This window comes from Peromyscus leucopus, chromosome 19 (assembly GCF_004664715.2).
Source record: "Peromyscus leucopus breed LL Stock chromosome 19, UCI_PerLeu_2.1, whole genome shotgun sequence".
Lineage (NCBI taxonomy): Eukaryota > Metazoa > Chordata > Mammalia > Rodentia > Cricetidae > Peromyscus > Peromyscus leucopus.
Window position 1 is genome coordinate 45353772 of NC_051079.1, and position 14377 is coordinate 45368148.

Here is a 14377-nt window from a genome sequence, read left to right on the forward strand (position 1 = left end):
GAATTACTGAAAAACAAATTCAAGACTATGTCATGAACGTGGTACTTATTCCATTATTTTCTACAGTGAAAGGACTGAGTACATTATAGACAGTGTATTAATGTAAGTTCAGGGGTTTCTTCTTCAGTATGGCTTAATAAGCCAAGTGTGCTAGTAAAATCGTAATATGAACAGAAAACCGTATTCTTTTTAGGGCATCTTTGCTATTTCTTCAAAGACTCATTACCAGGGAAGGTCTAGATTGGAGACAACAGGACATAAAATACACTATGTTGAGTATAAAAATCTTCCTAGGATTGGAAGCAGCATGTTGATGCACCTCTGATGTCTGGCCCTATCAAGCCACTGACTGGTTGATCGCTCTTCTTTATCTGGTTCCTTCAAATTCGACCATACCCTATTAACTGCAACAGCGCCAGGAATGCCCACACTGCAGCATTGGTTTCTTGTGATGGAGTGCCCATGGGTTTTATATTTCCCCCTAGAAAATACTTTGTAGAACATTTTTCTGGACCATAATATAAAAATTAATCTCCCTTGCACTTTGGAAAGTGGCGTTTGCTTTGCATTAATATTGGCAGAGCCTACCTCACACTGCAAATATTTTCTTTTGGAATTAAGTCATTTCCTCGTGTAAGCCTTACTAAAGTCACATTTTCCATGGAGCTTAATTAATCGTAATTTTGGAAAGACTATTTCAGGTTGTTATTTACATTACATGTGCATGTATGACAGGCATATAAATATATCATTTTAATAGACGTATGCCCGTGGGCAGAGGCATGGAGAGTACTGTGCTTAGGAGGCTCACCAGACAAGAATACATGTGCGGAGCTCTCCTCTGATGACATCATAAACATGTTTTGCTTACCAAAGAAAATATTCCTATACTCGCTTACCGAGGCATTCGGTGCCGGAGGAGCTTGACTGGAATCCTTCATTGCACTCACATCTGTAGCTCCCGATGATGTTAACACAACGTCCATTTTCACAGATACCTGGCTTGGTTCTGCATTCATTTTCATCTTCATAGAAAAAAATAATAATAATATGAGCAATAAGCGGCTTGTAAAACCACACATTTTTTTTAACCTATCTTCCAGTGGTTACACCTTACTTAAAATTCCTTGACAACATACCAGTAAGATGGGATACAACACATCCCATATGACTACGGCATATGACTATGGCACCCTCTGTACCTCGTCCATCGAGGGGGTTCCTTTTTTGTTAAGGTTTCCTTCTTGACCCTACCCCTGTGGAAGAGGGATGGTGTTCTCACAGAGTCACAAGGGAAGGGAGGGCTCTTCCCCGAGACACCGGACCAGCAGGGAAGAATTCTGTGGGAGGGGGACTGAAGTCACGCGGAAGAGGGATGGTCTGTTGAGATGGTGGTAACCAGGGATGAAAGCTTTTTGCATGAAACCACAGGGCCAGCCGTGGTCTCTGAGGGCAGTTGATGGGACAGAGAATGTAGGGAGCAGTGCTCTTTGGCTTGGCAACAGATCGGTAACAAAGACAAACCCAAACTTATTTATAAAAGTTCCTGATATCCTTACTCCGTTTGTACGGCATTTTGTCAATTGTACTGGATGATTTCTCAAAGCTGTTTTCAACATAAGGGGCTCACTCATGACAGCTTCATCTTTTTGATAAATTGCTTCTTTTATACATTTTAGTTTTTTCAGTCTTCAGTTTTCTGACATCTTTTTTTTTGTGTGTTTTCTTTTTATTAACATTTGCCTTGAATAACTTTCCCATCTCTTTATTTTCAAACCATCATCTCACTCTTTGATTTAGGTAGGTTTCTTACAAAAAAAAATCATTTAGCTGAACTTAAAAAGGATTGTAAAAATGCATTTGCCTTTCATCTAGCAATTGAAACCATTTACACTTACGATTGTACTCTTACCTGCCATTTCATATGTTTCAAATTATTTCATATTTACTATGCTGTTGCTCCATCCTCTTAACATCTATCAAGTCAATCTACTTTTTATGCTTTCCTTGCATCTCCAACCCAGGTTTGGAAATTACCATGTTCTTGCCACTCTTCTAAGCAGCGGCCTTTAAATGATTTTAAAATGTTCCTCTCTTGATTTTCTGCCAGAGTCAAGTAGAACTTTGCATCTTTTTGATACTATATATTGGCTCTAGCACCCTGTGCGTGCTAGGTAAACTTTCTACTGCTGGGCTGTTGTCTCTAGGCCCCTTTATATTTTGAGACGAAGTCTTACTAAATTGCCCAGACTGGCTTAACCTGACTCTGTAGTCTAGGATGGATTTGAACTTGCCATCTTCTTGCCTCGGCCTTCTCAGGTCCTACCCCAATGGTGGGATCTGTTCCAAAGTTTTAAACCAGAACTTTGCATGCTTGTGAGAGGCTGTGTTACTACATACATGTAATGGCTGTCTCTTGGATTAGATTATATAGTTTGTTAACTAGTTCAGAGAGGGCACGTGAATATGAAATAAATTCCCAAACAGACTTTTGACGATGCCTTATTTTGATTGTTCTTAAACTCCATTGAGTTTAAAATTTTAGTCCAAGATTATTTCACCTTGAAGAGAATCTAGTTTTTTTTTTTTTTTTTTTTTTTTTTTTCTGGAAGAGCTGAGTATTTATTTGAGTATTTTCATTTTGTTTTTAGTCTTTTGAAACTTACAATGATGCAAATTTATGTAGATAATCAGTTTTAGGGAAAAAAAACCTCATGGAAATTTTAAAGTACCTAAAAAATGATGAGCTAAATTATGAATTTTGCATGTCTTAGTTTGTTGTTTCTAGAATCTGAGGGCTCAGGTCTGCCATCCTAGAACTGATCCTTTCTTTCATGCTATGACTTCTCTCTCTCTCTCTCTCCATACACACACACACACACACACACACACTTTTTTTTTTTTTTTTTTTTTTTTTTGAGACAAGGTTTCTCTGTGTAGCCCTGGCTGTCCCAGAACTTGCTCTGTAGACCACACTGGCCTTGAACTCAGATCTGCCTGCCTCTGTCTCCCCTGCCCCCGCCCCCAGTCTTCCTCCTTTGTACTCTCCTTCCCTTGGTCCCTTGGTGCTGGAATCAAAGGCGTGTGCTGCCACCACCCAGCTTAATGTATTTATATTGATTCATAATTTAACAGCAGAAATTAATTTCTTCAGTAAAGCTTTAGCTGGATGGACTGCCTAACCTAAGCTCTGATATTTGATGGGCCTCAAGTTCTACTGTTACTTTACTGTCACTGGTAATGAGAATTAAAAAAACAAAGAAAAAAAGGGCAAAAACCCGAATTCTCCATCGCTGCCAGACTCTGCAGCTTTCATAGGGTGTGTCTTAGTATGGCCCTCCATCACCCAGGGCGTTTGATTCCCAGCATCCACTGTCTCTCCTTGGACAGTTTCTGCACCAACTACTCCCATTTCCGTGCCCATGACTCTCCCTGTGCTCATGCCCTCTTCCCATTCTGTGTCTAACCCACAGCAGTACCACCCAGAGGGGTGCGGCGCTCCAGACAGTGCTCAATTCATTCATGAGCTGGGCACCACGGAACTTGGGACTTCTGGGGACCATCCCACCACATCATGAGTCTGGGCACCACGGAACTTGGGACTTCTGGGGACCATCCCACTACATCATGAGTCTGGGCATCATGGAACTTGGGACTTCTGGGGACCATCCCACTACATCACGAGTCTGGGCACCACGGAACTTGGGACTTCTGGGGACCATCCCACTACAGTCCCTAGAGCGTCTATGCGGCCGCAGTACTGAGAAGGGTATGTGACTGTCCTACTGGGGACTGCCTTGGACTTCACTCTCAGCTTTTTGTCCCTTTCCACAAGACGAGGCCTTCGCTGTGTTCCAAGGCCAGCACTTCGTTTTGTCTTCCAAAAGACCTCACCGTTCTCCCTTCTTAGGAAATCACACCCAGTAACTTCTACCTCGAAAACCCAAAGCGGAACGCAACACTTCCCAGTCGCACCTGACGACTGCGGTTATGTCACACCGTCACATTCTCTACGGGGGACAAAAGCGGAAGGAAGGCTTCTGTAATGGCCCGTCCCACTTCCGAACCTCTGATTCTTCGCTTTGCGCCCCTGCTCTGTCTCCCTCCACTGACACTTCCTGAAAGGCCACCAAATCCAACTGTCACGTTGCTGTCGGCATCTGACTCTTTTTTTTTTTTTTTTTTTGGTTTTTCGAGACAGGGTTTCTCTGTGTACTTTGCGCTTTCCTGAACTCACTTGTACCAGTTGGCCTCGAACTCACAGAGATCCGCCTGGCTCTGCCTCCCGAGTGCTGGGATTAAAGGCGTGCGCCACCACCGCCCAGCTTGCATCTAACTCTTCTGCTCCGTAACACCTTGCAAAACGGACTCCCTGACTACCTACCCAATGACCAGCTCTCCATATTCTCAGGACAGCACGGCACCCCACAGGGTCTCCTTTCCTGCTGGCCACTCTGTTTCCATTTTCCCGTGGGTTTTCAGCTGCCCTAAATAGTGGAGTTCCCAGAGCTCAGTTGCTGCCCCTTCCCTTCCCTATGACCCCTTCCCAGTGTCCATGCCAATTCCACTTAAATAATACGTATGTCAGCAATTTAAACCTCTGCCTCATGAATGTTTGTATGTGTAATAATACCAGCGGGATGTGAAATATATCCACCTACCTCTGCCTCCTGAGTGCTGGGATTAAAGGTGTGCACCATCACGCTCGGCTAGTTTTCCTTTTTAAAAGGAATTTTATTTATAAACATATTGTGGCTACCTGTCTTCCACTTGATCATTTTATTGACCCATTCTATATCCACATTTCTAATTGTATTTTCTGTCATTTCTATTTTGTGAATACACACACACACACACACACACACACACACACACACACACACACACGTCTTCGAGCACGTGCCGATGTGCGTAGACTGGAGGTCACCCTGGGAATCTCCCTGTTTTGTGCTCTCTTTAGTTTTTGAGACAGATCTCTCACTAAACCTAGCTTCCACCATTTTGGCTGGTCTGGCTAGTCAGCACATCCCGAGAACCCTGCTTCTGCCTCTCTAGTGCTGGGATTCCCAGTGCCCACTGCAGAGCCAGACTCCACCTGGGTGCTGAGAGCTGGACTCGGGTCCTATGCTACACAGTCCGCACTCCATCTCGACTAACCGAGCCATCTTCCCAGCCCTTCGTTTCTACTCTGCTACTTCCAAAGTGATGTTTAACTCCTGTAACAGGTGCAATTCTTTTCTGAGCTTTGCTAGATTACCATTACATTGTCTTTTCTTCTGCATTACAGTAGCTTTTAAACCAAGTTTGGGTCTTTAACAGTCTTTCTCACAGATGATTGAAGTGATTTTTTTCTAAATCATTTTCTCTCTCCCGTTGTCTTAAGTTTATTTATTATCTTGCTCCCTCTCTCCCCTCTACTCTGCACACATGACCTGCATATTTGTGTAAACTGTTTGGCCTTGAATAGGTTTTCTCCAGTTTGACTTTATTTATTTACTTGTTGAAAAAGGTAGCCCAGCAGGTCACTGTGGGAAAGCCGGCATCATCTGTGGTTTCTGTGCACCTATTTCCTTACGAACATCTTCAACGAATCTGTCATGCCTTGTGTCCCTGGGGCACTGCGCTGCATCAGATGACCGTTGCCGTCTGGGTCACACTGCGCACAAAACCTTAGGCTCTCTAGTGACTGCTTTGTCCCTCTGCCCTTGGACTGGTCTCTAGAAAGCTCCACATCTAGACCAGCCTGTTGACAATTAAACAGCATGGTGCCAGTCTATCTCTCACATCTACCTTTCCCCGAGACCATAGAACAACGGAGCCTCCGGGAAAAGGCTGTCACGTCTCTCATTCACTGTGCCCCTGATCTGCTAATCAAGCTTTTGAAAACTGAGATGGTTGGCTAAAGTCTGCAGGAGAACGTGTCACCAGACACCCGTGTTGTGTTTGGAACCTGACACTGTCTAACAGCACCCTTCGAAGTCTGCGGTGACTGGGTCTTTGTTTAAGTCGAGAGAGTCCAGTACTCATCTTCTCCCACGACATTTCGAAAGTCTTCAAGGTTGAGAAGGACATATCTTTATTCCATCATCTTTAAAATAAACTGCCTTCTCCTAAATTTACAGTCTCAGATGCTTATGAATCCATTTTCAACCAAATGTAACGATCTTGGTATATTTTTTCTATTTATTAGGTTTCGGAATTTGTGATTTGTTCAAGAAATGATTGCTTGATTATAATATATTGCAGGATCAAGTTTCCACCTCTGGTTAATTTTATAGTTTTCTTTCTGTTTTCTTCTATGTCCTATACAATGTCCTCAGCTTGCCATGTTTTATATTTTTATTAAAATTGACTTTTTTTTTGAGAAATTTTCTTGGACTCCAAGGTCATGCACATACATTTTTCATTTTTCAAATGACTTTATTTTCCACCCTGAATTTTGCAAATGCTTTTTATTTTTATAATATTATGTTATTTGAATGGGATTTCTAATTGCAAAAATCATACTGCCTGCATCAAATGGACTTTTCCATAGTGTTTTTCTGGTGGTCCAAAAAGCTTTTGTCTACTGTTCCACTACCAGCGTGTTATAATGAAAAGCTTGAGGGTTTGATAAACTTCAAAACCTGATTCTTATGATGTAGCCCAGGCTGGCTTTGAACACGTGGTCCCAAGCACTAGTGTCACAAGCTTGAGCCACTGTGCCAGGCCTTGGGGCTTACATCTTTTATTGTATATTTTAACCACAAAAAGTACAGAATTTTCCCAAAATGCTGCCCATCAACAAGATTATAAAATATTAGGATTAGAGGAGATGCTTTTATTCCCACACCCCCCAAAAAAGAAAATGAGGGACTAAGAATGAAACCCTTTTTGGAGTTATTCAGCTCATTTGCAACAGTTTTATGGGAAGGCTCATCCTGGTGTCTAGACCCTGGCCCCCAGGAAACAGACAGATAAATGGACTGGCATTATAACGAGAGAGCCTGACAGTAATAAAGAATGGGAAATTTCCATGTCAATAAAGCAAAACATATTTCTAGCCAGATAGAATTAGACTAATAGCTTACAGTCTGACTTAAAACAAAGAAAAAGTGTCTCAGGTGCAGTAATCAGGACGGTTATTGCCTCCTTCCCACATGTTAGAATTAGGTCATGTGCTAGATTTGAGGAACACATGTTTTGCCTTAGAAGATTAGGTTAATCCCCTGAATGGATGGATCTTGGATAATAGTGATTTTGAAACAGCCACGGAATAATTAAACACTTAATGTAGGACTTAAAAACAAAACAAACAAACAAAAACCCTGTCATTAAAAAAAAAAAGTTTGCTAAATCACAAGATATTGCACGCTGTAGTGTGGATACTCAATGTTCCCTAAAGGCTGATATGCTGAAGGTTAGCCACCATGCGGTACTAGTGGGTTGTAGTGAAACCTTGAGGAGGTGGAGGTGCCAGGGTCAAGGAATACTTGTTCCCTACAGGGACTATAAGACCCCAGTCCCTGCCTCATTTCTTTGGCTTGGATTTTGTGGTCTTGATGAGCACTTTTCCTCTTGTGACGTAATTCTTGGATGTAAGTTCAAAGTGTGGGGCCATCGGTCAGGGTCTAGAACATCTATAGCTACGAACCAAAACACTCTTTTTCTCTTTAGACATAATCTCAAACATCTTGTTGCCATGACAGAAAGAGACAATGCATATATGTTAGAAATTCATGCAGAATTTAGTAGGGAGCTGCATTTCTATAGGAATTCACTCTTGTCAAAATCAAATATCAGATAGAGATAAAGTCACTCTAGCTTATTAACCTTTAATCTACATATCTTTTTTTGATGGTTAATTCCTGAATCACGATTTCTCTTTTTAAAACTTATCCTATGTATTCATTTGCTTGCAGAAAACATATGACTTTCAATTTCCCATAAAGTGACATGTTTGTTATTTTATATTGCTTCATTCTGTGTGTTTATGGTTATCTCAGTATCTATGTACATACATTTATCATACTCATTTTAACAGCTATGCATTTTCTAGCATGGAATATGCCAAATGGATTTATCTATGTATCCATGATGCATATATTGGTGGTTTCATTCATTTATTTATTTATTTTTTTGTTAGTACAAACAGTACCCTGTTCTACATCCTGTATCTCTTTCCCTGGGGTAGCTTCATTTTTTTAAAAAACTGAACTTTACTGAGGTATAATTTGCATGCCATAAAATTTGTCAGTATACAATTCAATGGTTTTTGGTCAATTACGGGCTGGCGGAACAGTCACCACAATGTAGTCTTCTAACATTTCCATCCCCAAAAGGCATCTCTGGTGTCCACTGGCAGCCTCTCTCTGTTCTAACTTTGAACAACTGTGTGTAGATTCATTCTTAAGAATTCTTATTCTTTATTTTGGTCTTCTTTTTGCAGGAATGGGAAATTATTAATAATGATTGTTTCTCTAAAAATAACTCAGTTGCTCTAGGTAGCGGAGGTTGTAAGGGAGTAGCGGTTCTCAGTTACATAGTCCCTGTTCTCAGGGAGGAGAAAGCTCATGCAGGGAGCTGCTGTGGCTCAGGGGCCCAGATAGCACTTCAGGAAAGAAGGACCTGGATGATGCATGCTTGCACAAGGCAAGACTCGCACGTGTCACGAAGTCATACCTCTATGCCCCGCCCCCTTAAATGTGAATGCACTGAGGCTCAAACATGATGAGCGACCAGGGAAGAGGCAATGTTGCAGCTGGACTGCCCCTTAAGTGCTCCCGTCACTCATGGGAGGACACAGGGGTGAGACTGTTAACCTCAAAGCTTTCATTTTGCTTCAGGAGCAGAGGTATTTCACGGATGTTTTCTATACTTCAAAGTTTGATGTTTTAGACTCACAGAAGCTCACACACAACAAGTGGACACAATTCCCAGCAGCATAAACCACCACTGCACGCTCCAGAGCCTCATGGGCTGCCTTGGACCCTGAGATGGTCAACACTGGCCTAGGCACAATCTGGAAAAGATCTGGCTTCCATTTAGTTTATCTGGGAAGCGGTGTTAGATCTGGCTTGGAGCAAGAGTGCCACTCACACAGAGAGTGCTCTTGGGAGCTTACCTACACAGCCCTCTCCATCGGGCCTGCGGGCCATGCCAGGGGGGCAGATGCACATGAAGGTGCCAATCAGATTCTTACACATCATGCCTCGAGATTCACAGTCGTGTAGCCCTTCGGCACATTCATCCAGATCTAGAAGACATTTGTTAAAATAGGTATCAAAAGGAAAAAGAAAAGTAGAAATAGCACATTCTGTTTAGTGGGCTATACGTTAGTAATTTTCAGTCATTATTTCTGGTCTTCTGATCCATATCATGCTGTCATTTGGTATGACAGAGGAAGAAGTAGCCCAGTCTTCTGAACAGCTGGCTCTAGTCCAGATGTATTACATTCTTAGGAGTGGTCCTTACAGTGAGTTCTGGGAAGGGTAACCTTTGCTTTTAGTAAGAGTCCAGGGGTATGACAACAATGGGGTGCTAAGCCACCACATCCATAGACTTTTAAGTATACTGTTATCCAGGTAAGTGAATGTACAGCAAAGCTGCCACATTTCTTCCTGCCATGCCCTGGAAGAAAACTGCTCAGAAGATGACAATAACCAAAGTATGATACATCTCAATGGGGCAAGTCAAGACAATGACCAAAGTATGATACATCTCCAATGGGGCAAGTCAAGACAATGACCAAAGTATGATACATTCCAATGGGGCAAGTCAAGACAATGACCAAAGTATGATACATCTCAACGGGGCAAGTCAAGACAATGACCAAAGTATTATACATCTCAATGGGGCAAGTCAAGACAATGACCAAAGTATGATACATCTCAATGGGGCAAGTCAAGACAATGACCAAAGTATGATACATCTCAATGGGGCACGTCAAGCTGCGGCTCTTCCCTTACCTTTACACATCTTTTGGTCTTCCCTGAGGGCATAGCCAACTGGGCACGTGCATTCATAAGATCCAAAAGTGTTCATGCAGCGGAAGGCACACAGCAGTGGGTTCTGGGCGCATTCATTGATGTCTGATCAAAGAAATGGGCGCGAGCTCAGCGGGAGACTCTTCATGATATCCGCCCCCTCCTCCCTCCCTCCCCAAATCATTTCTTAACAGAAACACTAGTGTGTTTACTTGCAGATCATATAGGAAGCAACAAGGTAATAAAACTTTCACTTCCGGTATATAAAACACAGTACCTAGCAAACTCCTCTTCCAGCAAGATAACAGCCTAGGCTGGGAGAACTGCAAAGGTTCCCCGAGATTGAGTGATGAGTGAAAACTCAGAGCTGAGAACCCGCAGGAACTAACATTAATCACCATATTGGCTAACCTCCCTCCCTCTTCCTTTCCTCCAGTCTACCCCACAGGTGATCATTATCCTGGCAGTGGCAGTCTAAGAGCTAAATCTCAACTTCTTAATATCCTTTCCAGGGGGCAGGACCTTGAGGCCACCATGGTGCTAAAGGCTGAATGGAATTCTGGAAAGGAGTGCCAGAAAAGAGAAGTGATATACTTTCTTCCTTTCCATGCCCTCGGCCTAGGCTGTTGACTGTGCCACACATATGTGGGGCAAAACTCAGAGGCTAGCTTCTTGGTTCCAAGAGTTGAACTGAAATCTGAGCCTTCACAAGTCCGACCCAGGCTGCCCTTGTGCCTACACCAGTTAACTCTGCTAAGACAAAAAAGCATCAACATTCCTCAAAGCAAGGTAACCGAGCCCAGAATGTATCATTCCCAATATCTAGAGTAGAAACTGAAAAATTAAGCAATACATTGAAAAGCCACAAAATGTGGCAAATGTAACCAGATCTTAAAGAAAGGAAAAATAACAGATGCCAGCCCCGAACCACTCAGGTGCTGCTGCCAACAGACGAGTGTGGAGGACAGTGACAGAGACCACTGCATGAGGTAAAGGACAATGTACTCGTGAAGAAGAGTATAAACAGAAGAAGAACACGGTGACTCAAGATGGCAATAATTCTCTACAACACGTCCTGCATATCGGAGGAAGATAACAGGCCATCCCCAAGGCAGCATGACTTGCCTTCACAGTTCATCATGGGTCCTGGCTCAAAGCCTTCGTTGCAATTGCACTCGAAGCTTCCGATCACGTTGGTGCACGTGCCATTCCCACAGGGGTTGCCAATAGAACACTCGTCAGTGTCTGGAAAACGAGGGAAGGGGTACGGGGTCCTACAGGGTCCCACACACATTCCAAGGATCCTAAGAAAGCACAGTGACCGCCCCCTGGGAACCCCTCCCCCTCGCTGGCCTTGGCCAGCCTTTAAGTGTATAGAGGATCTGAAGGGTCACTGTGCAAGGCTCTGACTCCCAGAGGATAATGCTTTCTGCAATGGTTGCAAATCCAGAGGCTGTATGTGGATGTCTGCCTCAAGAAGAAACGTGCAAAGACATGAAATAAAATGAACAATTCTCCTAGTTAGGCTTTTTTCAATTGAATAATTTTTTTTTTTTGTTTTTTTTTTTTTTTTTTTTTTTTGCTTGTTTTTAATGCTAAGGACCAAACCCAGGCCTTGTGCACACAAGGCATATATAATCTATCATTGGATGACATCCCAGGGCCTTCGAGTTGGTACATTTGGTTAAAGGCAGAGATACTGAGAAACTCAGTTACTTGGTTCACTTGAACCAAGCTGCATGGGAAAATGCAGAAGTAAAGGTACTGTTATTCGCTCATCTTGGTTTTCTAAATCTTAGCACCAACACCACCGAGGCTGCTCGAGCACCCTTTGGGCTCACAGGAGAATAAAACAGGGCTTTCAAACTCCATCAACTAGAGCCAATACTCACCCACACACCGGACTCCAGTATAATCCAGGTTGTAGCCCATTGGACACTCACAACGGAAAGATCCATCGGTGTTGATGCACTGACCGTTTGAGCAAATGCCTGGGCTCTCAAGACACTCATTGACATCTAAAATATAAAAATGCCCATGAACTTTCTCATAATAAAAGATATGCTAATACATCCACATCTACTAAACACACATTTAACATGAATGGAATATAAATCTCTCTTTTGTTAGAAAAATAGATATTTCACACATAAGTACAGTCATATGATACACACATATAATACATGGTCCATAAACTATTACATACATACTTTAAATATAATACACTATCGGACATACTAAAATTAGCATGATTTATAAAACAAATGAAAAAATCCACCTATTTGTCAAAGCTCACCTTCTCGTGTATCATGAAGACTAGGGACTGTCCCATGGCCATATGGACACAGATCCTGGAATGCAACTACAAAGAAACAGGTTTTCCAATTACTGAAGTGCCTCATTTTAAAAACCAGTTAATACTGTACAAATTCATCTTTAACACTTTTCCTCTTTTTTCTTTTCTTTTCTTTTTTCCTGGTCTGCTGTTTGGAAACAGAGTCTGAAACTTGCTACATAGACCAGGCTGGCCTTGTACTCAGAGACTGGCCTGCTTTCTGCCTCCTGAGTGCTGGGAGTAAAGGTGCACACCACTGCACCTGGCCATGTGGCTGTGACTTATTTTTAAAACCAACACTGAGCTTCTCCTAGGAAGTCCAAAAAGGTCCCTGTCCTTTACACACAGAAGCCACCCCTAAGATAAAAATCCACTGCGGGTTGATCTTGCTGGGAATTAAACTCTACAATTCACTGGTGCTGATGGGAAACTGTTGGGCCAAGGTGCTGATTTCACTTCTCAGAATTTAATGTAATCGTCTGAGAATCACAGCCCATGATACTACAGCAACATAGGATTTCACTTATCGCTGTGCATTTATTTTTGGTGGTAGGGAATCAAACTCCCAGCCTTGTAGGCGTTAGGCCTATATTCTCTCGCCAAGATATACGTCTGCACCCCCAACTTGGGACTTGTGGCGTCATGTGACGTTTAATTTCCACCCTCTTCTGGCATCTTCTGCCCCTGCCTCTGTGGTTCAGTCTTCAGAACACAAGTGATGCCAATGCTTTGGAAGGAAAGGTAAGCGGGCAATCTCAGAGTACATGCTGCATGTGTGTAAACGCTGGCGGAGGTCTCGCCAAGCAGCGGCTTCTGGAACAATGGACAGCTCTATCTGAAGGTATAACCTTGCCCTCCACGTAGTCACAGCAGAGTTCTCTCTGCCGTTATTCTCACCTTCATCGTCTTTGGGGCACAGCTCACACGGGTCCCCCCAGCCCTCGCCTGGCATCTTACTGCAACAGCACTTTGCTTTGGTGGTGTTGAAGGCCTTGGGGACAGAACACTTTCCGTTTTCGAAGTTGGTGAAGCAGAAACTCTGACGTGTATCTAATCAGGGAAGCAAATGATGTGGATACAACTGGTTCTGACGGAACATTTCTCACGAGCAGGACACAAGGCACGGGCTAGATCAGTAAGTAGTTAAGACACAGGCCTGGACCGTCTCCACGGGTCATGTTCATTTGCTAGTTTAAATTGATCTGCATATAAAATGTTATTATATCTAAAGTATTTTTACGATGTGTTTAGGGATTTGTAAAATCAGCCTTAGTTGGGAAAATATCCCCACAGTCTCCTTTTTTTTTTCCTTCACTGTCACATTAAAGCTGTCCAAAAACAACGAATTTAAGTTTCAGTAAGTTAAACGTTGCCTGAGGCAACTAGTGTACTGATAAATAACAACCCATGCCAGCAGCAAAATGAAAATGGTAAACCAAGACAATTTCTCTTGTAGCCTAAAATCTAAACATATGTCTGAACAATGTTAACAGAGTGTTCTAAAAGCTGTCCATTTGAGACACTCTTGATAAGCCTGTGTTGTACTTGCAGACTGTCTATTGCTAATAGACAAATATTTTATGTAATGAAGCCCTGGCATGATGGTTGACGGTCCGTGTTCAAACCGTCTAGAGGAGAGTCGTGACGGAGAAGTCAACGCCACAGCTTACCGAAGCATCTCCGTCCATTATCAGACAGGACAAAGCCAGGAGGGCAGATGCACTGGAAGCCCCCTGGGGTGTTGGTGCAGGAACCAAAGAGGCAAATGTTGGGGTCTTCGTCACATTCATTTATATCTGCAGAACAGCAGAGTTTGTTAGTCAAACCAATGTTCTCTTTGATAGCTGAAAATATCTACTTGTCCATACGGCCAACAGCCATTAGTTAATGGATATTTAATAATGGAGTTAGAGATGATGCTGTTTACATAGCTAATTTACTCTTTTAAGATAAATTATTCTTCTTAAAGGTGAAAGATTTCAGCCAGCTACATGCCAGAGCTTCCCACGTCCACCTCCAAGTCCTGACCCTGGATCATTAGGAGTGAGGTTCACTTGCCTACGTGATGTGACCAACT

At 42.7% G+C, this 14377-nt stretch overlaps 1 protein-coding gene across 1 annotated transcript in view; it reads right to left on the reverse strand.

Annotated features, from left to right (window-relative positions):
* The window catches only part of Fbn2 (fibrillin 2), a 211793-nt gene that overhangs the window by 18599 nt on the left and 178817 nt on the right, over window positions 1–14377 (reverse strand). Inside the window, 8 exon segments of the mRNA XM_028891611.2 lie at window positions 900–1025; window positions 9104–9235; window positions 9948–10070; window positions 11091–11210; window positions 11858–11983; window positions 12262–12327; window positions 13198–13350; window positions 13971–14096. Of these exon segments, the coding sequence (XP_028747444.1) occupies window positions 900–1025; window positions 9104–9235; window positions 9948–10070; window positions 11091–11210; window positions 11858–11983; window positions 12262–12327; window positions 13198–13350; window positions 13971–14096 (972 nt within the window).